The sequence below is a fragment of the Euprymna scolopes genome, chromosome 18, assembly GCF_053919585.1.
Source record: "Euprymna scolopes isolate OS-2025 chromosome 18, ASM5391958v1, whole genome shotgun sequence".
NCBI classification, from domain to species: Eukaryota; Metazoa; Mollusca; class Cephalopoda; order Sepiida; family Sepiolidae; genus Euprymna; species Euprymna scolopes.
The window spans coordinates 7,388,318-7,412,531 of NC_136499.1; the positions used below are offsets into that span (position 1 = coordinate 7,388,318).

At 36.0% G+C, this 24,214-nt stretch overlaps 1 protein-coding gene and 1 pseudogene across 6 annotated transcripts in view; one reads left to right on the forward strand and one right to left on the reverse strand.

Annotated features, from left to right (window-relative positions):
* Positions 1–24,214, reverse strand: part of LOC145297491 (uncharacterized) — a 241,128-nt gene that overhangs the window by 78,934 nt on the left and 137,980 nt on the right. For 5 of the 6 annotated variants that reach the window (XM_080143382.1, XM_080143387.1, XM_080143386.1 and 2 more), the window contains exons 5-12: positions 17,093–19,201; positions 14,843–14,908; positions 14,040–14,142; positions 11,818–11,918; positions 10,774–11,007; positions 7,585–7,925; positions 4,741–4,918; positions 1,781–3,610 (exon numbers count right to left, since the gene is read on the reverse strand). In XM_080143382.1, coding sequence (XP_079999508.1) covers positions 1,781–3,610; positions 4,741–4,918; positions 7,585–7,925; positions 10,774–11,007; positions 11,818–11,918; positions 14,040–14,142; positions 14,843–14,908; positions 17,093–19,201 — 4,962 coding nt within the window. The remainder of the gene's footprint in view (positions 1–1,780; positions 3,611–4,740; positions 4,919–7,584; positions 7,926–10,773; positions 11,008–11,817; positions 11,919–14,039; positions 14,143–14,842; positions 14,909–17,092; positions 19,202–24,214) is intronic. The other variant, XM_080143383.1, reaches the window with a different exon arrangement.
* Positions 22,288–22,415, forward strand: LOC145298017 (U2 spliceosomal RNA; annotated as a pseudogene).

The following is a 24,214-nucleotide window of genomic DNA, read 5'->3' on the forward strand; positions in this document are numbered from 1 at the left end:
TCTCACTGGTCATCTAACATTGAGTGACCCCTTATCCTCGAGTAGCCTTTGGGTCTTAATAAGTAGTTACTCTCTAGCAAAAAAGAAAACCTGTAGTTATGAATTAATAAAAGTACATACTATTTTTTAAGTTAAAAAGAACTCAGAAAAACTTGCATTTTACAGTTTCTCCCAAAATTCCAAACATCACACTAGCAACAAAATCATACCTCTTCAGTGTACAGGTTTCTAGATTCTGTAAAATTTTCTACTGAATTGATTTTTTGTTCTAAGACTTCTTGTCTTGGGAATTCCTCCTTGCTCTATGCCTTCTAAACCATATCGATACACAAAATTTTAAACATAATGTGAGCAAACTTCTTGTTGTCCAACTCCCTACCCAAATTGGCTCCCCCATTAATCTGGACCTCAACAAAGTAGCTCCTTACACTTTACTGGCATAAAATAGATTAAACATAAGAGTGAAAAAATCCATTAGAAGTTAAATTAGGGCTACATATCAGAATATGATCTTATTAACTTATAGCTAATGACATGTAACAGATAAGCTGATCAATTTCTCTTTTTCTAGACCAGAATTTTTCAAAGTTTTCCAACAGGGAGCCATATTATTGACTTTTTAAAACTATGTGGGCAAAAAAACAAAAACAAAAAAAAAACCCAAAAAAACACCTGGACGTATTTTTTACTGTTTTGATTATTAGTTTTACTTTTTAGTGAAACTGGTTCTCCCAAACCTCAGTTTTTTTTAATCATTTTGTGAACAAAAAGAAAAACCACCACACTATTCTCACACATTTCCATTTTTTCTATTTTTCCTAAATATTTTAATGTTTTACATAAGAGCTCTGTGGATTGGATTAAAGACTTTGTTGGGCCATATTTGACCTGCAGGCTGTAGTTTAGAGACCCCTAAAATTTAGACTATAAGGGAGTGGTCAGTGTTTGGAATAGCTACTCTCAGCTCATATCATATAGCAAAAGAGTAACACTAAAGGCATTGTAGAACTTTATATGATTGTGTGCTGTATTTAGGAGCAATTTTTCTAACTGCTGTTATTAAGAAGGCAAGAAAGAAAGAGAGACGTCACTATTCACTGAGCAATAATTTATGACATGTTAACAAAATAAGTCTTCAACTGTTTATTACAAAACACCGGCCAAAGATAATTTATAACGGCCTGAAATCGATTAAACCAGAAATCGATCGCTGAATGTTACTGCTACTTTGGGTTAGAGTGGACTTGGGTAACATGACAAGAAAAGGTTTACTTCACATTACTTCGAATTTCAAAATTGGGATTTCTCTAATGGAAGTAGTTTAATAAGATAACCATAACACATGCAATGTTGTTGTGGAACTCTGTTCCTGCTGACTGCTTTCCTCTCAACTATAGACTTGATCTTTTTAAGACAAAAGCCAATAAACATCTCCTGTCTTTGTGGCAAACTTTCATTTTTGTTAGCTTCTTACATCAAGCAGCTTAATGTCTTATCTGGAGCGATTTCCATGATAAAATCTTTTTAAATAGTGTAATATTAATCTCATAAAAAGAAACGAGAGAAAATAGAAGAACCCAGTCTTCATTTAATCATGCTATATAAGTTGAAATAATCTTAAATGAGACAATAAGTAAGATTTAACAATTGCATTATTTTGTTTTGCTTTTTAATAAACTGTCGGATCTTTTATCCAATATAATCTAATAGAAATTATATATATATATATATATATATATATATATATATATATATTGAGGAAAAAAAATATTTTACTTACCTTGAGGCATAGTAAATCCGCCGAAGGTCAGGTGGGTATGCGTCATATCCTTATGGAAAAATTTATTCCGAGAAGGGAAGTCTTTGTGCCGAAGAATCTTCGGCGTGGCTTCGCTACTGCTGCTGCTTCGAGAAGACGTGTCACTATTCCGTGACGTTATCTCTGAACCTTTTGGGGTTGTTGAATCACTCGTTTTCGGGGTAACGTCATAGTTTTTAGAAGCTGATGTGCTTGTGTTGCTTGCAAGGTTCTTTGTTGAACTGCTACCTTGACGATTACTTGAGGATTTAGTCGGAGTTGGTGACGAAGAAGGAGGTGGTGTCTTCACATCTCCTAGTTGTTCTGCTACGGTACTTAACAACTCCAGACCGTTTCTCGGATCCGGGTAGGTTGGGCAAAAGACAGCGTTACCTCTACTACTACTTCTACTTTTGTGTTGGTGGCGATGCTGACCCTGACTGCTGCTGCTGCTGTTGTTTTTCTGAGCCAAACTGCTAAAACTTTGGCATGTATTTCCATTTCCCGAGGTAACACTGCCCATGGGTGGGACATCAAGGCGGGGTCGGTTCGTCTTTGAGGGCTCACTTTTCATGCTCATGACTGCCAAAGCAAGTTCTTTGACATCGATATCATGTTCAGCGTCAGTGGTCTTGTCACCAGGATTGGAATCGGTCTCTTCCGTGATATGTGATGGGGAGTTGGTCACCTGCGAGGAGCCAGCGTTAGAAATACTGTCTTTCTCGTTAAATTCTTCCTCTTCTTCTTCTTCATCCTCTTCTTCATCCTCCTCTTCCTCCTCCTCCTCCTCCTCTTCATCTTCTTCTTCTTCCTCCTCCTCCTCTTGTGTCTGCTGCTGCTGAGTCGGATTCTGTCGTTTAGCATCCTTTTTGCAAATATTGTCAACTGTGTTGCCTTCTTCATCTTCCTCTTCACCCTGTTCGTCATCTTCATCTTCCTCCTCCTCCTCCTCTTCTTCCTCCTCTTGTTCATCTTCTTCATCTTCTTGCTCCTCCTCCTCCTCTTCTTCATCTTCCTCTTCTTCATTCACTTCCGCTGTAATTTTCTTACTGTCAAATGTGAGATTATCGCTTTGCTCTGTTTGGCTTTCGCCAATCGAGGACGTTTGATGATCCTCATCTTGCTCATCATTCTCTTGTTGAGGATGCTGATCAACAACAGAACCTTCAATCTCTTTACTCTCCTCCTCCTCTTCCTCCTCATCCTCCTCTTCCTCTCCTCCCTCCTCCTCTTCTTCTTCTTCCTCACACTCCTCCTCTTCCTCTTCAGGTTGCTGTTGTTCTTGTTGTTTTTCTTGCGGAACATCTTCTTCCGCCGTTTGTGTATCTACTTCAATCCCCTCCTCCTTTGGTGGATCACATTGTTCTTCAGCCTCTTCCTCCTTCTCGTTATTATCTTCTTCTTCTTCTTCTTCTTCTTCTACTTCTTCATCCTCTTCCTCCTGCTGCTCTTGTTCCTCATCCTCTTCTTCTTCATCGCCCTCTCCAGTCTGCACAGATGCCTCTGCACTCACCGACACTTTCACCGGAGTCTCATCCTTAGCATCTTCGGTACCATCTTCCTCTGTCGGGTCATCAACTGAACTCGAGTCCGGGTCCTCAGGCGTAGGGGACGGAGTCGACGCTACAACAGTCATGGGTGAGGTACCACGCGACTGCATTGTACCTTCTGGTTTTTGTGGCATCGTTTGCGCTTCGGACAGTGCTACTGATGCCAATGCAGAACCAGGCAAGATGGTCGGGTTGTAGATGAACGGGAGCGGAGCTGCTGAGTAGGAGAACGTGTATGGTTGGCCGGCTGCGACTGCAAGATCTTGAATATGCGGGAAAGAAGAAGAAGAAAAAAGAAAGTCTATGTGATGATCAAATAACTGGAATGGTTGATATTAAAAGACAACAACACAAAAAAAAAAAGGAAAAATCGGTTTTCAGAAATATTAAAATCATTCAAATTATTAATCCGTTTCACAAAATTTGATTTTTCTCCTTTATTTGTTTTTTATATTAACTTATCACATTTAAAATAACTGACAAGGAAGATATATCAAGTCATAGAGCTCTTAATTATCACTTCCTACACTGATGATTGCGAAAGCATGAATCACTAATGTCTGTAGACTTAAAAATAATTATTGATATATATGTTTGAATTAAAAAAATTTAAACATGGAGTAACAAATTAAAAATAATTGCAACTTCTTCTCGAATTTTTTGATTTTGTAATCATGTCCATATACTTTTCTTTTCTTTTACAGTTGATGAGTTCTTTTTCTTCTAATGAGTAAGGGCAGAATAAATTAAAAATTGACATAATAATTACATGAACGATTCTGCGCTATGAAACAGGTGCTGTCAAGAATTGTGCATGACAACGTAATTAAAGGAATAAATGGTAAGATGGTTAACATCTTGAAATTTGGAAAATAGACATATCATTTATTTGTCATATGCTCTATAGTTATATCGAGCTTCATAAATTAAAGGATTGGTATAAATAAAAGGTGAAATATAATTGAACATATTTCCCCATATATATATATATATATTGTATTTTATGTACAGAAAGTTGTTAGATGAGACAAGCCATTGGTACCGTCGGTTTCAAGCCCGATAATTAGGACTGTTTAGGATATCCATATCAAGCTCTCATTATCTGGCTTGAAACCGACGGTACCAATGACTTTTCTCATCTAACAACTTTCTGTACACAAAATACAAAATATAAATACGCTCTTATTTTTCGGATTTTCCTTTTAATTGAGCACTCTGCTGGATTTCTTTTTCCAAAAAAAACTAATATATTTATGAATTTTGTTTGTTATCATTGTTTTTTTGTCACCGTGCACACTTGATAATTGTTATGAAATAAATATCCATTTATTTGAAAAAAATCTTATGATGGTAAATATTATCAGAAATCGAACATTTTTGGTAATTTGTTACCTGGAATGTAGGAGTGATGAGGAGGGACGATGATTGAAGCCTTTTCCTTGCCAGTATTGGCGTTTGGGTTCATGTTTGGCGAAGCTGATGGAGAGGGGGATTTCTGTTCCTCTATGAGCATGTCATGGCTGCCTTCACTGTAACAGGCGACCTCTCTATCCTCGCTTCGTGATGCGTCCTGCAGAAGATAGAGAAAACGAAAAACGAAAAATATAACACAAAAAAGAGAAAAAAATCCAAGAAGTTTAAAAAAGAGTTCAGGATGTAAAAATTTAGCCATATTGGATGGCTTAATAAATTTGAATTCGTGATAGTCATAAGGAATTTTGGGTTTGTATTACTGTACACATAGATTCGAAAAAGTTGTCAAAAAACAAATATATAACAAATAAATGGGGTTTGTATTACTGTACACATAGATTCGAAAAAGTTGTCAAAAAACAAATATATAACAAATAAATGGGGTTTGTATTACTGTACACATAGATTCGAAAAAGTTGTCAAAAAACAAATATATAACAAATAAATGGGGTTTGTATTACTGTACACATAGATTCGAAAAAGTTGTCGAAAAACAAATATATAACAAATAAATGGGGTTTGTATTACTGTACACATAGATTCGAAAAAGTTGTCAAAAAACAAATATATAACAAATAAATGGGGTTTGTATTACTGTACACATAGATTCGAAAAAGTTGTCGAAAAACAAATATATAATAAATAAATGGGGTTTGTATTACTGTACACATAGATTCGAAAAAGTTGTCAAAAAATAAATATATAACAAATAAATGGGGTTTGTATTACTGTACACATAGATTCGAAAAAGTTGTCGAAAAACAAATATATAACAAATAAATGGGGTTTGTATTACTGTACACATAGATTCGAAAAAGTTGTCAAAAAATAAATATATAACAAATAAATGGGGTTTGTATTACTGTACACATAGATTCGAAAAAGTTGTCGAAAAACAAATATATAACAAATAAATGGGGTTTGTATTACTGTACACATAGATTCAAAAAAGTTGTCAAAAAACAAATATATAACAAATAAATGGGGTTTGTATTACTGTACACATAGATTCGAAAATGTTGTCGAAAAACAAATATATAATAAATAAATGGGGTTTGTATTACTGTACACATAGATTCGAAAAAGTTGTTAAAAAATAAATATATAACAAATAAATGTTATCAAAGGCAAGAAAAGTTACTTTTCTACCAAACTGGATATATTTTTCGTGTTTTTATTCAATGTAACATGTTTATTCAGCTCGAAAAACATACATTGTTTACCGATGTATTGGAAAATTCAAAATGGTGCCCGACTCTCTCTTTAACACGGTAAGTTCGAGAAAAGGTGTTATAAATAATAAACTTGACAAAATACTATTAAAACCACCGAATATATGTCAACCTATGTCACGGTAATATATATTGAGCGAGTTTATAGCAGTATTTTGTCTAGTTTTATATTTATAGCACCTTTTCCCAAACTTACCGTGTTAAAGAGAGAGTCGGGCGCCATTTTGAATTTTCCAATACATCGGTAAACACTACATGTTTTTCGAGCTGAATAAACATGTTACATTGAATAAAAACAAAAAAATGTGTCCAGTTTGGTAGAAAAGTAACTTATATTGCCTTTGATGACATTTATTTGTTATATATTTGTTTTTTGACAACTTTTTCGAATCTATGTGTACAGTAATACAAACCCCATTTATTTGTTATATATTTGTTTTTTGACAACGTTTTCGAATCTATGTGTACAGTAATGCAAACCCGGATTTTTTTCAAAGGGAATCACTTCTTATCAAGGCCCAAACGCCATGCCGAGGATCAGGGTTAATGAATTTAAGATGGTCAATGAAACCACAGCGTAGTGATCGGTAGTGGTAAAAATTGGATAGAATTTGATTTAAGGGGACTGCTCATCAAGAACTTCTTTACATTGGACTTGAAGGCAACCATGTGTAGTCAGCTGGAAAGTAGAAATGTCAATCTCTCTTCCATCTATATATCATATCTCCTTCTCATCCAAAGTGTTATACATGTCTCTATTAAAATGGCCCTGTCTCTGTATTAAAAATGTATCCTCTTTATATATACCCTGTCTATGTCTCCAATATGAACAAGCAACAACAAATATAACATACGCCATCCCTTCTAATATAACTCCTATGCAACATATATACTCTATTTTTTTTTAATTGCCCCAGACAAGGCATGAAGCCACTAGATCTAAATAGCTAAAAAAAAAAAAAAAATACTACTTCAAGTTAAAAACTAGCAAACGATAAGATTCTGACCCGCAAAATAGCAATTCTTCCTCCTTTGTCAGAAACATCACTCAGGGAATATGAGGACTAAACGACAAAGTAAGGGAAGCAAGATCCAGTTTCTATTCGCCTTCTGTGCAGACTCTTTCTCGAAAAAAAAAACAAAAAAACTGGTAGTCTTTCTCAACTCTACTGTTTTTTTTTAATGATAAATGCTTAACTGAACATTCAAAACAATGACTCGTCTAGCTACGACCATTGTAAATAATTTTCCTTTCTTCCTCCATGTACCTATAACTAAATGAAACATTTATGAATAAAGATTCGTTCCCAGAACTAAAACGTGGTTCTTTTCAAGTCCAATGTAAACAAATACTTGTGAAGCCGTCCTCTTAAATATTTAAATCCTGTCTTGTTTCAACCATCATTTCCAATTCTTATGGTTTTATATTACCATCCACTGGACAATTTCAATAACCCTTATCCTCCAGTGGCTATTAGGCCTTGATAAGTGGTTACTCATTAGAGCATAATCTGTGAATTGTCAGACTGACCGATTGTTGCTGCTGTTGTTGCTGCTGCTGTTGTTGTTGCTGCTGCTGCTGCAACACTACTGCATTTTGTTGCAATGCAGCATTGTGTTGCTCTTCCAGCTGTTGGTACTGTTGCAATGCCAAGGAAAAGTCCAAACCCTGCGGGGGACGAGGGTCTTGGACCTGAGCGGCTGCCACTTGTTGCTGTTGTTGCTGGAGGGCTGCGGCTGCGGCTGCAGCCTGTGGAGACTGCCCTGGAGTCATCAGGTGTTGATAAGCGGCTGCTGCAGCTGCTGCGGCCGCAGCATGACCATGTTGGGGCGCTCCTGCAGTTAACCACATCCTATTTGGGTCAACCACATCTGCAGAAAAAAAAAAAAAATCATTATTTCACAAACGATGAGAAATTAAAGTATCTTCACATCAAAAAAAAAAAAAATATATATATATATACTAGAAGACTGCCTGGCATTGTTCAGTTTAAGATACGTTTAAATATGATATTTAAATTTATGCAGATTATATGTTTATTATTACAGAGCCAATTCTTTACTGATTATTATATTGTACCTAATATATAGTAGTAAGACCAAAACTAAAATATATATTGGGTCCCATCAGTTAGAATCCAAACCCAAATTTACACTTTTCCACCACACCCATACGTATATATATATATATATATATATATATATATATATATATATATATATATATATATGTGTGTGTGTGTGTGTGTGTGTGTGTGTGTGTGGCATAATCACGTTGACAAACCAGTTCTTGTCAGATCACCAAAGTTAAGCAACATTGAGCCTGACTAGTACCAGATGGGTGACCATTTCGGAATTCTAGACACTGTATGTGCTTCATTGATTGAGATTGTTGGACTGACTTCCTCATCTTGGTTGTTATAGTCACAACGTTTCGGCCGTTTTGCCCTCTGGCCTTCATCAGGTGTTTTGTATCGAACTGGGGAACCGTTTGTTAGGAGTCTTGAACCCAACCCTTTATTATTATTACGGGGGTACCGTGTTCGGACTCCAGCTAGGCTCTGGGACATAGTTGCTGATTCTCTGTTTGAGTCACCCAAAGGTGCTGAGTTCAATCCTGAACGAAAGCAGTGAAAAAGTAACATTCAAAACAGAGAATCAGCAACTATGTCCCAGAGCCTAGCTGGAGTCCGAACACGGCACCCCCGTAATAATAATAAAGGGTTGGGATCGAGACTCCTAACAAACGGTTCCCCAGTTTGATACAAAACACCTGATGAAGGCCGGAGGGCAAAACGGCCGAAATGTTGTGACGATAACAACCAAGATGAGGAAGTCAGTCCGACAATCTCAATCAATGAAATCACCTCATCTCAAAAATACAGACAATTACTAGTGTATGTGCTCTCCACTCATTGCGGCAGTATTTCCAGTAGTTCTGAACCTCCGCTTGCCACTGGTATTTAACAGCGCTTACTCAGGTGAGGTGTGTTTGGAGATTGCACAACTCTTGCCACAAAAATCAACACGCAGGACCCCTTACAGTGAGTATCCATAGTCTGTCATACTGAAGGAAGCTAAAAATACAAATATATATATATATATATATATATATATATATATATATATATATATAGGATAAAAGATCAATAATTGTGAAATAATAAATCAGCTTCAAAAAGAGAAGCAAAACAAAATCAGAGTAAGTGTACGATCGTTTCGGACCAAATATTCACTATGGCTAATGATAGGAAAAGCGATGTCCACAGAAATTTTCAAAGAAAATTTATTAGAAATACACGAAAGGAGATTGTCTACCGTTAAACAATGTGCGGGAGGCTTTTAATAATTAGGGTTCACCTTATATACTTAGTCCAATACACTAGTTTAATTTTGGTGCCCCCTCCCCCCTCAATTTGTGCTGATGAGGAGACAGTATCCGAAAATAATTTATTTGTCAATATCAAATAAATAAATAAATGGATATCGTTTCCGAAACGATCGTACACTTTCTCGGATTTTTTTATTTCTTCTTTTGAAGCTGATTTATAATTTCACAATTATTGATCTCTTTTCCTGTGTATAAATCTAGGTAAATATGCCTATCGAGTTTATCCTATATCTGCCGTACTTCGAGCACAGCACTTTTAAAATATTCATATATTAACAGAAACTTTGCTCTTTTAGACCTTCGGTCTATTATTCTCTCTCTTTCTCTCTCTCTCTCTCTGCCATATATATATATATATATATATATATATATATATATATATATATATATATATATATATATATATATATAAATTTACCTCTCATTCAGTTTTTTAAAGATGGAATCGCCCAATTGTTGAAAACAAGATGCAAGCAAGCAAAAAAAGAAGCAAGGTCTACAGACTTTTATGATTATATATATATATATATATATATATATATATATATATATAATTGTTGTTATCCTCTAGTAGGGCCATCTCTGCAAGATGGACTGAACCAATATATAGAAACAAGTGGATCAACCACAGAAAGCAGTTGAGATAGACAAATACTTATTCTATTTGTAACTTTTCAGTATTTTGTATTTATTATGAAGAATAAATACAGCAGAGTTATTGCCTATTATTATCTTCAGTCGTTTTAGGCCTTAGCCAATCATCAATCAGGCCTCTTTAAGGGATTAGGAATAAGCAGTCAAGTATCACAATGCAATATTCCAATGTTAGTCATTGAATACTCTGATTGTTTACTGTATGATTTTTCAGTGATTTGCCATTTATACAGGCGTAATTTCACTCAATTCTAGTGTTATTTTCTAATAGGCAGTAGGTAGAATACCAATCTATGAAATCACGGGTGACTTTTGTGACTGGGTTCAAATCTCGTGATGAGCAGTAAATTTGAAACATGTGTATGTTGAAAAATAATTGTTACTATTTATTTTTTAAATTTTCTGATAAATATATTAGTGGTTTCCCGGTTACAGTTTCCGATTCCATACTAAATTCTTGATTCTGCTACAATTATTTATTCCAATTCCCGTTCTTTATAAACCTCTAAACGTTTAAGTATACAGTTTTTCTTTTTCCTGGTTACCATAACAACACATGTCAAATGTGCATATATTTTCGCAAACGTATAAATACACTTGTGGGTGAATGATGTGTAGATTTTAGTTTAAATATGTTTATATGTTCTCCCCCTCCAGAGAATGATGACAACTTACCGAGGTTGCTTGGTAAGAGAAAGAAGTGTCCACTGATAGAATCATGGGCCAGTTTATATCCAGCCGGCGGTGAGAGAGGTAAGTTGTTTGGATCAAGTGCTACCGATGTGGGCAGACTTTGGGGGAAGCCAAAAGGCGCCTGTCCGAGCCAAAGTGCTGGGTGTCCAGTCTGTAACCATTGACCTGCATAATGACGTAAGGTAGGATCATCAGACCAAGGATTGGCACCGTTGCCTGCCGAGGGAGGGAAACAAAAACAGAATTGAAACAAACAAAAACAGAAATAAAGAAAAATGAAAAGAACATTTACAAAAAAACATTTTAAATCCAAACTCGAACTGAACCTTAGAATTAACTCTGACAACAAATCATCTTAAAAAAAAAAATAATAGTAATAATATCGATTTGCTATTTCTATAGTATTCTTATATATAAAAAACAATGAAATACAATAAAATAAATATTTTATATAAAAAGCATAAACTTCTTTAGACCATATTTATATTTACATATGTATCTACCTCCCATATATATATATATATATATATATATATATATATATATATATATATATATATATATATATATATATTAATTTAGTAAAACTATTATATATATTTACGTTTGGATGATCTGTATTGTTTTACTTATATTAGATGGTGGATAGAGTGTTGTCTAGGAGATTATTAGATAATTATGGTATTTTAAATATGTTAGAGCAGAGCTTTAATAGGATTGAGCAATAGTTGGTGTAGTACGCTTAAGGTGTAGTTACTATATGTCATGGTTTTTCATTAATTATATATCTATATACAGGCACACATATACATAAGATTTTTCTGAAGTGGGAGTAGACATTTTTAAAGAATTAATATTTTGATATACCGTCGGACATTAACTTTTTATAGATTTAAAGAAACGTGAAAATTCCGGGGTTTTATTTGAAATGACTCTCAAAATTGTAAAACATTTATTGAATTCTCAAAATATATCTATCATTACATTAGTAATTTGGGAGGAATAATAAAAAAAAAACATACTTACCAGTAATAATTACACTCGAACCAAGTTCCGTGCGGAGATCTTGTCCAGGATTCGGTCCATTTGACTTCAAAGTGGAAGAAGCCAGGTTACCCTTTTGCTGCCTGAAATCAAAAAAAAACGGAGGGCAAAAATATAATTGTGTCTGTTGAAACTGTGCTGGTGCTATTAAATTAGAATGTCTAAAGATACTGGCTTCTTGAATTAAAATGCACGAAACATTGATGTTATAGTTTATTTTTTTTTGTCCTTCCCCATTACAAAACTCAATCATGTTCTGAAAAGCCCAAAACAAAAATAGCAATTTTCCTTATTCGTATTATTTGGATTCTTCAGACTACAGTTCTCATCCTCAGTGTAATTTTCACAACATTTTGGTCGATGTAACCTCTGACCTTCTTCAGGTGCATTTTGTCAAACTCGGCGGTCTTTCTGTCGAACTCAGAAATCTGCATGCAATTTCAAAGGGAACCCTTTCTTTAATTCACGGGCGTAGCATGCTCTCGTTCTGTCAGCCATGATTGGATAGAGGTCCTAAGTAATTTGCAATTTTATTTTTGGTCACTCTCACTGAGGATTGAACCTTCAACCATTAGAAGAAGGTCACTTTTACAACTGAAATTCTCCAAATACTCTAACCACCGCACAATGGGTCCTTGCAGAGTTACATCGACCAAAACGTTGTGAAAATGACACTCAAGATGACGACAGTAGTCTGAAGAATCCAACTAATATGAATAACTAATCCTTATCTAAATAATTTAGAAACGTAATAACAATTTTCCTCTACAAAACAACCAAACCAAACACCATGAATAAATATCTAAAGATGTAAGGAACTTGAAGCATAAAACCTTTTTGCAGAATTATTGAATTCAACATAAAATAATGCGAAAAGGGGTTAGGGTTAGGGTTAGGGTTATGCCATAAAACAAAAGAACTAAAGCAAACTATTTTAATGTTACAAATCGATGCGGGGAGAGGATATTACAGAGAGAGAGAGAGAGAGAGAGAGAGAGAGGGAGAGAGAGGGGGGGATGGATTATAAATACATTGAAATACAGATTATATAGATTTAAATGAACTGATTGATAGATGTGAACATGTCTATGTATACATATAGTAGTGGCATGAACTATACTTATGGCAAGTGAGCTACATAGAAAAGTTTAGGTTTTCTTCCAACAGTTGATAACATCTTGCTTCATCAAGAAATAAAAGATAAAATTTTCTGTGTATCTTAATTTCTATAATTATATTTTTATATTATCAAAAAAATAAATAAATAAAAAAAAATATTATCACTAAACTCGACTTGAACAGGCATTATTTTACAGTATAAGTCTACATCTTGCCTTGTTTGGGGTGAAAATGTAAAAAAAAAAAAAAAAAAAAAAAAAAATCTTGGAAACAGTATTCAAATATGTTAAAATTAACAAGACTAATCGAAAATGCCTAACTGCCAAAAAGAAGGCAGATTTCTCGGCTCAAAATATTTGGATTTGAAAATTCCTAACTATAATTGACTCATTATCAAAACACAAAGAAATAATTATATGCTGGATCCCAACCCACATTGGAATAAAAAGAAATGAAAGGGTTGACTTAGCAGCCAAATCAGCACTAAACCTGAACCCTGAAACAATAAACATTCCATATACTGACTTTAAACCCAAAATCAGCTATTTCATGCAAAATGGTAACAACAATAAACAACAACATAAATAACAAATTATACCAAATTAAATCCATTCTGGAAGAATAGAAACCAACTACTAGAATATCAAGAAAAGAACAAGTTGTTATATCCAGAATTCATATTGCTCATACAAAACTCACACACTCCTACATACTGAAATAAGAGCAACAATTACAATGCCCATTCTGTCAAAAAACTTGCACCATTGAACACATTTTCGTGGAATGTAGAGCCATTGATAATGCTAGAAAACAATATCTTAAATCCAACGATATGAAGAACATCTTCAAAAACAAACCCCTGGATCAAATACTATCCTTTTTGAGAGCAACAAGCTTTTTTTCAAAAATTAAAAAAAAATTTCTTTCTCTACAAAACAACCCAACTAAACCCTATGAATAAAAATTCAAAAACATAAAGACCTTTTTCTAAACTATTGAATTTGGCATTAAATAGCCCGAAAAGGGTTGATAAGTCGTTAAACAAATAAAAACAAACAAAAACAAACAAAGACCCAACTACAAACCTGAGTAAGTCTCTTTCTGCAGGAACTTCAGATTTGATTTCTTGGTCAGAACTCCTTCCCATAATGCCTTCTTCAGATGAGGAATCCTGGGTTTGCTGTTTTTCTAGAGAAATAAAAATTAAATGAAATGAATTATAAGGAACAGGAATTGAAACAAATACAGACGACATTGCCAAGACTGATGCAAAGAAAGTGAGCTCCTTTTACCATGCTAGAAAATTTCTCATAATTTGAAAGAATCCTATTTGTTTACAAGGCCACTATTCACTTATGCAAGGAGTGCTGTTGCCACATTTAGGCTCTTGCATCTACCACTAGTCTCTCACTCTTAGACAGAGTTTAAAAAAAATGTCTTAAATCTAACAGGTCTTATACTTTTGGCCAAGCTTCAACCTCTGTCCCATCGTCACAATGTCAGGTCCCTGTGCCCGCTTTACAAGTACTTTAATGAAATGTGCTCCAATGAACTCATAGCATTTGTGCCTCTCAATATATGCATTCCCAGCTAACCCTAACCCAACAAGCAGCAAAATCCCACCCTTAACTGTTGACGTTCATAGATGTCAGAACGCCTTCTACTCTAATAATTTCTCCCTGAGACTGCTAAACTTTGAAATTCCTTCCCTGATTCCTGCTTCCTATGCTGTTCTCACCTGGTGAAGTTTAAATGTAATGTGAATAAAAAAAAATCCATGTCTTGTTTTGGAGTTGAAAATGAGTTTAAAAAACAAAAAAAAAGAAAACATTATATAATTTAACAACATTTTACGATTTTAATTAAATGTTTGTTGTATGATTTTTACCTTGACTTGTCCGTGATAATTCTTGTCTTTGTGTGGCAATGGCTATTCCAACAGGAATACTCACTCCTGAAAACAGAAATTATTTATCTTAATTGAAATAAAAATGAGAGAGAAATAAAGGAAGGTTTGTTTTATGCCAAGCAACGCTAAATGATGAGGGACAATAATGAATGATGGGAAGTTATGAAAAATGATGTGGAGCTATGAAAGATGATGGAAAGTTATGAGAGATGATGGGAAGTTATGAAAAATGATGGGAAGTTATGAAAAATGATGGGAAGTTATGAAAAATGATGTGGAGCTATGAAAGATGATGTGGAGCTATGGAAGATGATGGAAAGTTATGAGAGATGATGGGAAGTTATGAAAAATGATGGGAAGTTATGAAAAATGATGTGGAGCTATGGAAGATGATGGAAAGCTGTGAGAGATGATGGGAGCTGTGAGAGATGATGGGAGCTGTGAGAGATGATGGGAGCTGTGAGAGATGATGGGAGCTGTGAGAGATGATGGAGAGCTATGAAAGATGATGGAGAGCTATGAGAGATGATGGGAGCTATGAGAGATGATGGGAGCTATGAGAGATGATGGGAGCTATGAGAGATGATGGGAGCTATGTGAGATGATGGGAGGCTGTGAGATGATAGGAGGCTGTGAGATGATGGGAGTTATGAAAGATGATGGAAAGTTATGAGAGATGATGGGGAGCTGTAAGAGATGATGAGGAATTGTGAGGGATGATGGGAGCTGTGAAAGGTGATAACTACAGAGTTTGACATAAGGCCCTTGAAGATTAGTGGATTGGAAAGCTGATAACAATAAAAAATGAGGAAACCGAATAGTGTGAATAATTATATAAAAAAATTATTTATAAAACAAAAGATCAGAAGAGATGAAAAAACTTTTCCCATTATATTTGCCAAGCGAACAACAAAGGATATAATAATATAATCTGCATTGTAAATCAAGGCTCTTCATGTTCTGAAAGAGATAACTTGGATTTATACTTTAGATTTAATATACTTCACTAAATAAATCTCCAATCCATTTTTTTCTTTTTCTTTTACAGGAGTCACCACTCAAGGATAAGAGTTAACGAGTGTAGGATGGTCACTGAGACAACAGCGTAGTGATCATTAGTGGTGGAAATTGGGTAGAATTTGATTATTTAAAGGGACAGCTCAACAAGAACTTGTTTACATTCGACTTGAAGACGACTGTATTATAGTTAGGTGGAAAGCAAGCCAATGAAACAGAGTTGTACAGGTGGGTAGTTTTCGGAAAGAAACTTTGTTCATGGAATTTTCCCCTACATTTAGTCACAGATAAAAAGTAGTGGAAATTGTTGATAGTGGTGTTTGTTGTGAATGTTTTGCAGGGGAGATCGTTGACTGAAGTTCAGTCGAGCACTTGCCATGTAAATAACGATAGACTGGGACAGGCTTACAACGTCTCTTCTGTGGCAAAAAGATTGTAGGGAGGAAGAAAGGGAATCACCTATAAAATTTCAAAGCACTAATATCTTGACTGCAATTTTATCTCCATTTTCAAATCTCCTCTATTTCATGAATTGAAATAATCAGTCAACTATTTACTTCTCATATTGTGTTCTAACTGACCGTAAGGTAGCGCTTGCCATTGGTGGTAAAAGATGAACACTGGTGGTTTCTAGATAAACAATTGTACAAGAAGAACTATGTATTTTTTTCTTGGACTATTTTCATAGGGAGAGATGAAGGATTTCATAGGGATGGGAAATTTATGAAGACAATAGTCGAAAGATAATAAATGTGAATATTGCGATAAAAACAGAGTTTGGTCATATTTTTTGGAAACATGATTTTGGAAAATTAATTTGAAAATATTCAAAAATAATCTCAAAAGAATTTATTAAATGAATATGATATTTTTCTGAGTTTTCATTGGAAGATATTTTATTAAAAAAAGATTATTGCTTCTTTTTTTTTTTAGTTTTTCTATTCTCTTCATTTTTCTGATGGTTTTAATCCAAAAGAGTCAGCACAACAACCGTCTATAACACCAGATGTATCTTCTCCTCTAGCCATGAGAAGCTGACCCATCCTGGTTAATACTACCAGAAAAATAAAGGGAGAAAAAAAAAAGACTAAACAGATATTCTTCTTTGAAAAAAGTGTATTACATCGAAAGTTTCAAAAAAAAAAAAAAATGATATTAATAATTCAATAAAATATTTCATAAAGAATTGATTGATATATAAAATTGACAAACCTGTGCAAGAACCATGATCGTCTTCCATTTTTGTCATATTTCCAGCCGCGTCTGTAACAGACACAGCTCGTCCAGAATCCCGAGACTTGCACACGGATGAAGGTGGTGCAGATCCTGACCGTACCATCCCCTTGACCATATCGCACGTGCTCTTTTTCTTCCGCATAGAACTGCAACCAGTGGAATGCTGGATCATAGTAAATGCCTTTTGCAACTTGGCAGCATCTTGTTGCAATATAGTGGCTGTCGGCAGTGAGCCAGCGTTTGTGCTGGTTGGTATGTTTTTACTGGGAGGACTATTGGAATCCAATCCCATGGGGCGAATGACACTAGCAGCAGGGCTAAGGTGCGACGAGGGGGACAGGGACGTGTGGCTGGCCTCGGCATTGGACGAAGCACTCTGGAAACACCCGTGGTCATCTTTACTAACGACACTGATGAAAGAGGATTGACTTGAATGTTGTTCCTGGTGCGATGTAGAGGACGATGATGATGACGACGACAAGGAGGCAGAGGATGTTGACGAAGAAGAGTTGACTGAAGAGGCAGAGGTGCATGTTGCTGACGTGGACTGGATCGGGAAAGACGAATTTGCATATCGGATCGCATCTTTTTCATGCTCTTCCTTGCAGGCTTCACTCGTCGTCGTATGTGAAGATGAGGGCGACACTGATGACACGGACAAAGATGACGGTATACTTCTTGATGTTTTGCTGCTTGTCGATGATGATATTGACGTTGATGTTGTCGATGCTAATGATGGTGATGATGATGATGATAATGATGATGATGATGATGATGATGATGGTGTCAGTGATGTATTTTGCTGTTGTTGTTGTTGTTGTTTGGGAAAGTTCTGCTGATCTTCGGCGATAAAAATCGGAGACTGGGATTGCTTGACAGTTGGAGTATTTACAGCACCGCTGGTGAGTTCCGATGATATCGTCGTGACAGTGGGGTTGGGCAATGAGGGAAAGGATGAAGAAGGAGTAGTAGAAGTAATAGTCGTATCGGTTGCAGTACATGTTGATACGGATGCTGCTGTTGTTGTTAATGATGATGGTGATGATAATGCTGCTGACGATGACGGTACAGTTATTAATGACGATGGTACAGACATACCATGTGGACACAAGGGTCTCACGCCTGAACCTGGCCCCGAAGTGATGTGGGCTGTACTACTGCTGCAGGTACCAATTACCGGGATAGCGAGGGGGTCTGATGTCTTACGGGGTAAACTTAAATCTAAGATTGATGCTTGATTACGGCTGACCAGCCCAGCATGGTGATGATGATGATGAGAGGTCATATTGTCCGCAGACATGGTGGTCAAGGCTGTTGTCTGTGAGGCATTTCTCTTTTGTTCGTGTGTCGTTTTTACCTCAGGCAAGACAACTTCGGTCAGTTTCTCCTGATGGTGAATGTGATGAGGCAACTTTACCGAGTGCATATGGTGACTGTATGTTCCATGCGAACTCGTGTTTATGATCGTTCCACTACTGCTGCTGCTGCTACTAGTTAGACCAATGTTGGTATAACTGTTGCCACTGTTGGCTGGGTAATTGACATCGGAGGAGTTATCACAACTGGTGCTGGCAATGCGATGATCGGAACTTTCCTGCTTGACTTTTTGGTCATGAGCGGAACTTCCGATTATGTGGTGGTGGTGGTGGTGGGGTTGGTGGTGGTGGTGTTGATGCTGCTGCTGCTGATGCTGATGCATGGGAAATTGGTTCCCCGTTACTTTCTGCACTTTTTTTACAGGGCGTTCGAGTTTTGTCTTTGACGTTACCGATGATGACGACAGGCAAGACAAGATGTCTTTCTCTGTCTTGACCATATGCATACAAGGGTCGACACTAAACGAGTGCTCTTTACAGGGAATAAGCGGCTCCTTCTCGTATTTCACTTTCATCTCACATGTGCTCTTCAGTGGACCTCGTAAGTGTGGCATAGTTTGAGGAGGTACAGACGGGCTGGCCTTCTCTGGTGTGTAAATAGCCGCAGATATCTTGCGTCCTTCTTGGGGAATTTTCCCGGCAATTGTGTTCATACAGGAGTAAGTCAATGGTTGAGAAGAAGGAACTGCATTTAGTTTACTTTCATTGTCTATGGAAAAAAAAAAAAAAGAAATTAAAATCAAGGAATACTTCACATTAAATTGGTTTTATTCAAATACTAGCAGGTCACCTGGCGTTGCCCAGTTATAAGATACACTTAAACATGATATTTTCATTCATGCAGATTGTATATTTATTGTTTTCTATCAAATATTATATTAAACTTAATATATAGTAGTGAGATCAAGAAACAAGAAACACTTCACGAGAAACACTTGTCTAGCTGAAAACTCTTTATCTGTGTCTAAACCTAAATGTAGATTCCATGAACAAAGCTTCTTTCTTAGAACGACACGCCTGTTCTAAGCTTTTCTTGGCCTTCGGGCCAAGATCTCGACGTAGGAACTTTTGTGTACAACATGGAGCCGCCGTTCCCCAGGGAGGAAAGTTTGGTTTTCCTGGCGATCCTAGCAGTAGCGCGCATGACCATTTGGATCGCGCGCCTCAAGTTGGTCCACGAAGGGACATCTGTTCCTGATCGGGATCTGATCATTTACTTTAAACATTTGCTTAAAGTAAAGATCAGATGCGATTGGAAGAGGTTGCCTAGAGTGGAATTTGACAAGAGGTGGGTGCACAGCACTAGTTTGTGCATCCGTCGAGGAGCCAAGTTTCAATACGTGTTCCCTCCTTAGGCATGGCATGGGCGGTGCTGGGTCCTACGGAACCCATCCCGCCTAGGTTAGCATTATAAGTTCAGTAAAGTAACTCTTGACTGGTGGTACAAATGAGATCCTGTTCCTGATTTTATTTTTTGGTATTAGAGAACCTCTGAGTCTGCCCAACCCCCCCTGCTCCTCATCTCTATTTTCTGATGCCCCCGATCATCCCCCTACTCAGAGGTCACCTTCCTACCCCCTCCATCCGTTGCTTTATTTTCTCCCACCTCCATTAAGGCGACTTCCCCAAACCCCATTAGGGATGCTCTGCTTGTTTTCGGTTCCCCGGAAAACAGTGGGGGATCTAGCCACATAGAATAGTACAGGGGGGGTCTTACTAACAACACATTAGTAGATTTTCCTTTTTTTTTTTTTTTTTTTTTTTTTTGAAATGAACATTTTCATTAGTTTTTTTCCCACTCCACGAACATTTTATGCCAATTAATTCAAGAACTCTTTCTAATGAAATCGAACTTTATTTTCTCACACATACACACACACAAAAAAAAAAAAAAAAAAAAAAAAAAAAAAATGCACACACAACATACAGAAATGAATATACAAATTGTACATAGTTAAATTTTACATTGAACGCTGGGGTTATTAGTTAGATTAGGATCCACAGAGTGATTGAGGTATTTTGGTAAATGTTGCCAGTCAAGAGTAAGACTTCAAAGTCTCATCTGTTACGTAGTCAAAAAGACCCTGTACCCTCCCCCTCCCAATTTCTTGTAGGGCCTTGTGCCTAATTTTGTTGAATTAAATTTTTTGTACGTTTTTTATGTTCAATTTTTTCTTTCTCAATAAAATATATAAACAAGATCAAAGTGTAGTATCTGTTCCGGCAGATACTGCAAGCTATGACTAGCAAAGACCAGATGTGGGGGCAACCCCACATGCCTGACCTTTAACCAGCTCCCATTTCTCACCTCTCGGGAGCTGGTCCCCTTTTTCCCTTCCCCCTCCCTTCACTCCTCACATTAAAAATCGGCCTTGTGCCTAATTTGCTCGGTGGGGGAGCAAATAAATACCATCTGTTCCGGCAGATACTGCACTTAAGATAATTTGTACCAGTCAATGGAGGGGAAACCCTCTATACTGGGACAATTATTATTTTTTGGTAACCAGAGTGACCCCTTTTAGGGGAGCTGGTTTTTACCTCACATTAAAAACGCCCTTGTGCCTAATTTGCTCAGTGGGGGAGCAAATAAATACCATCTGTTCCGGCAGATGCTGCACTTAAGATAATTTGTACCAGTCAATGGAGGGGAAACCCTCTATACTGGGACAATTATTATTTTTGGTAACCAGAGTGACCCCTTTTAGGGGAGCTGGTTTTTACCTCACATTAAAAACGGCCTTGTGCCTAATTTGCTCAGTGGGGGAGCAAATAAATACCATCTGTTCCGGCAGATGCTGCAAGCTATGACTAGCTATGACTAGCAAAGACCAGATGTGGGGGCAACCCCACATGCCTGACCATTAACCAGCTCCCATTTCCCACCTCTCGGGAGCTGGTCCCCTTTTCCCCTTCCGCCTCCCTTCACTCCTCACATTAAAACTCGGCCTTGTGCCTAATTTGCTCGGTGGGGGAGCAAATAAATACCATCTGTTCCGGCAGATACTGCAAGCTATGACTAGCAAAGACCAGCTATGACTAGCTGAGACCAGAATGTGGGGGCAACCCCACATGCCTGACCTTTAACCAGCTCCCATTTCCCACCTCTCGGGAGCTGGTCCCCTTTTTCCCTTCCCCCTCCCTTCACTCCTCACATTAAAAATTGGCCTTGTGCCTAATTTGCTCGGTGGGGGAGCAAATAAATACCATCTGTTCCGGCAGATGCTGCACTTAAGATAATTTGTACCAGTCAATGGAGGGGAAACCCTCTATACTGGGACAATTATTATTTTTGGTAACCAGAGTGCCCCCTTTTTGCCTACTTTTAGGGGAGCTGGTTTTTACCTCACATTAAAAACGGCCTTGTGCCTAATTTGCTCAGTGGGGGAGCAAATAAATACCATCTGTTCCGGCAGATGCTGCACTTAAGATAATTTGTACCAGTCAATGGAGGGGAAACCCTCTATACTGGGACAATTATTATTTTTGGTAACCAGAGTGCCCCCTTTTTGCCTACTTTTAGGGGAGCTGGTTTTTACCTCACATTAAAAACGGCCTTGTGGCTAATTTGCTCAGTGGGGGAGCAAATAAATACCATCTGTTCCGGCAAATACTGCAAGACCATATGTGGGGGAAACTCCACATATTAGACCTTGGTCAATGTAGGGGAAACCCTTCATACCAATTGTCAATATCCAGCTCCCCTACTGCCCAGGGAGTTGGCCCCCATTTCCCCTTCACTCTCCACATTAAAAACCGGCCTTGTGCCTAATTTGCTCGGTGGGGGAGCAAATAAATACCCTTTTCTTTGCCTTTTGGCCTAGATCAAAGTGTAGTATCTGTTCTTACTACATGCTGTACTTATTGTGATATAAAGTGGGGGGATCACTTTTCTGTATTAATTTAATGTAAAATGATCACCCACTTTATAACCAGTCAGTCTCAAAGCCATTCAAGTCATTCTCCAGATCATTCAAGTTGTTTTTGAAGGATTCCAGTTATTTTTTAAGCATTCAAGTCATTCTTAAGGTCATTCACCTCATCCTTAAGTTCATTAAAGTCATTCTAAGTCATTTACTTTTTATTTATTTAAGTCATTTCAGCCCATTTTTTGGTCATTTTAGTTTATTTTTAAGAATTTCATGTCAATCCTACATTCATGCATTCATGTAATTATATAGATAATATACAACAACGTTTGTAATTATATACAGGGTGGTCAAAAAGTCAGGTAACATCGCAATCTCCTCTTCAATAAATAACTTTAAAGACGCTATTGTATCAGGCTTCTTGCCATAAACGCTATCCTTTACATAGCCCCAAAGCCAGAAATCAGGAGGGGTAAGATCCCTATATAAGATTATAATGGATCATATTGTTTTTTCTACCTTTAACATGTTACCTGACTTTTTGACCACCCTGTAGATAATATACAACAACTTTTGTAATTATATAGATAATATACAACAACTTTTGTAATTATATAGATAATATACAACAACTTTTGTAATTATATAGATAATATACAACAACGTTTGGAATTATATAGATAATATACAACAACGTTTGGAATTATATAGATAATATACAACAACGTTTGGAATTATATAGATAATATACAACAACGTTTGTAATTATATAGATAATATACAACAACTTTTGGTATTATATAGATAATATACAACAACGTTTGGAATTATATAGATAATATACAACAACGTTTGGAATTATATAGATAATATACAACAACGTTTGGAATTATATAGATAATATACAACAACGTTTGGAATTATATAGATAATATACGACAACTTTTGGTATTATATAGATAATATACAACAACGTTTGGAATTATATAGATAATATACAACAACGTTTGGAATTATATAGATAATATACAACAACGTTTGGAATTATATAGATAATATACAACAACGTTTGGAATTATATAGATAATATACAACAACTTTTGTAATTATATAGATAATATACAACAACTTTTGTAATTATATAGATAATATACAACAACTTTTGGAATTATATAAATAATATACAACAACTTTTGGAATTATATCGATAATATACAACAACGTTTGGAATCATATAGATAATATACAACAACTTTTGGAATTATATAGATAATATACAACAACGTTTGTAATTATATAGATAATATACAACAACTTTGGGAATTATATCGATAATATACAACAACGTTTGTAATTATATAGATAATATACAGCAACTTTTGTAATTATATAGATAATATACAACAACTTTTGGAATTATATAGATAATATACAGCAACTTTTGTAATTATATAGATAATATACAACAACTTTTGGAATTATATAGATAATATACAACAACTTTTGGAATTATATAGATAATATACAACAACTTTTGGACGTTTATTTTCAGCAAACTGAAAGAAGGTTTGTTTTATTTTGGACATTTTTGAACGCTTCTCCTTAAAATATATATTTTCCATCATCGCAGACTATGTAACGATCAGTAAAAGTTTTATTGAAAAATTAATAAAAAAATTATTCTGAAGAACAATATTGCGTATATGATCTTAACTTATTTATTTTTGTTCATTATTTTCATCACGGGCTGTTGCTTAATTGAAGAGTTAAAATCAGGACCATGACAATAGACCATTGTGTCGGAGTTCTTAAAACTTTTGCATGCCATATCGACATGTACGAGGTAACTTCAATAA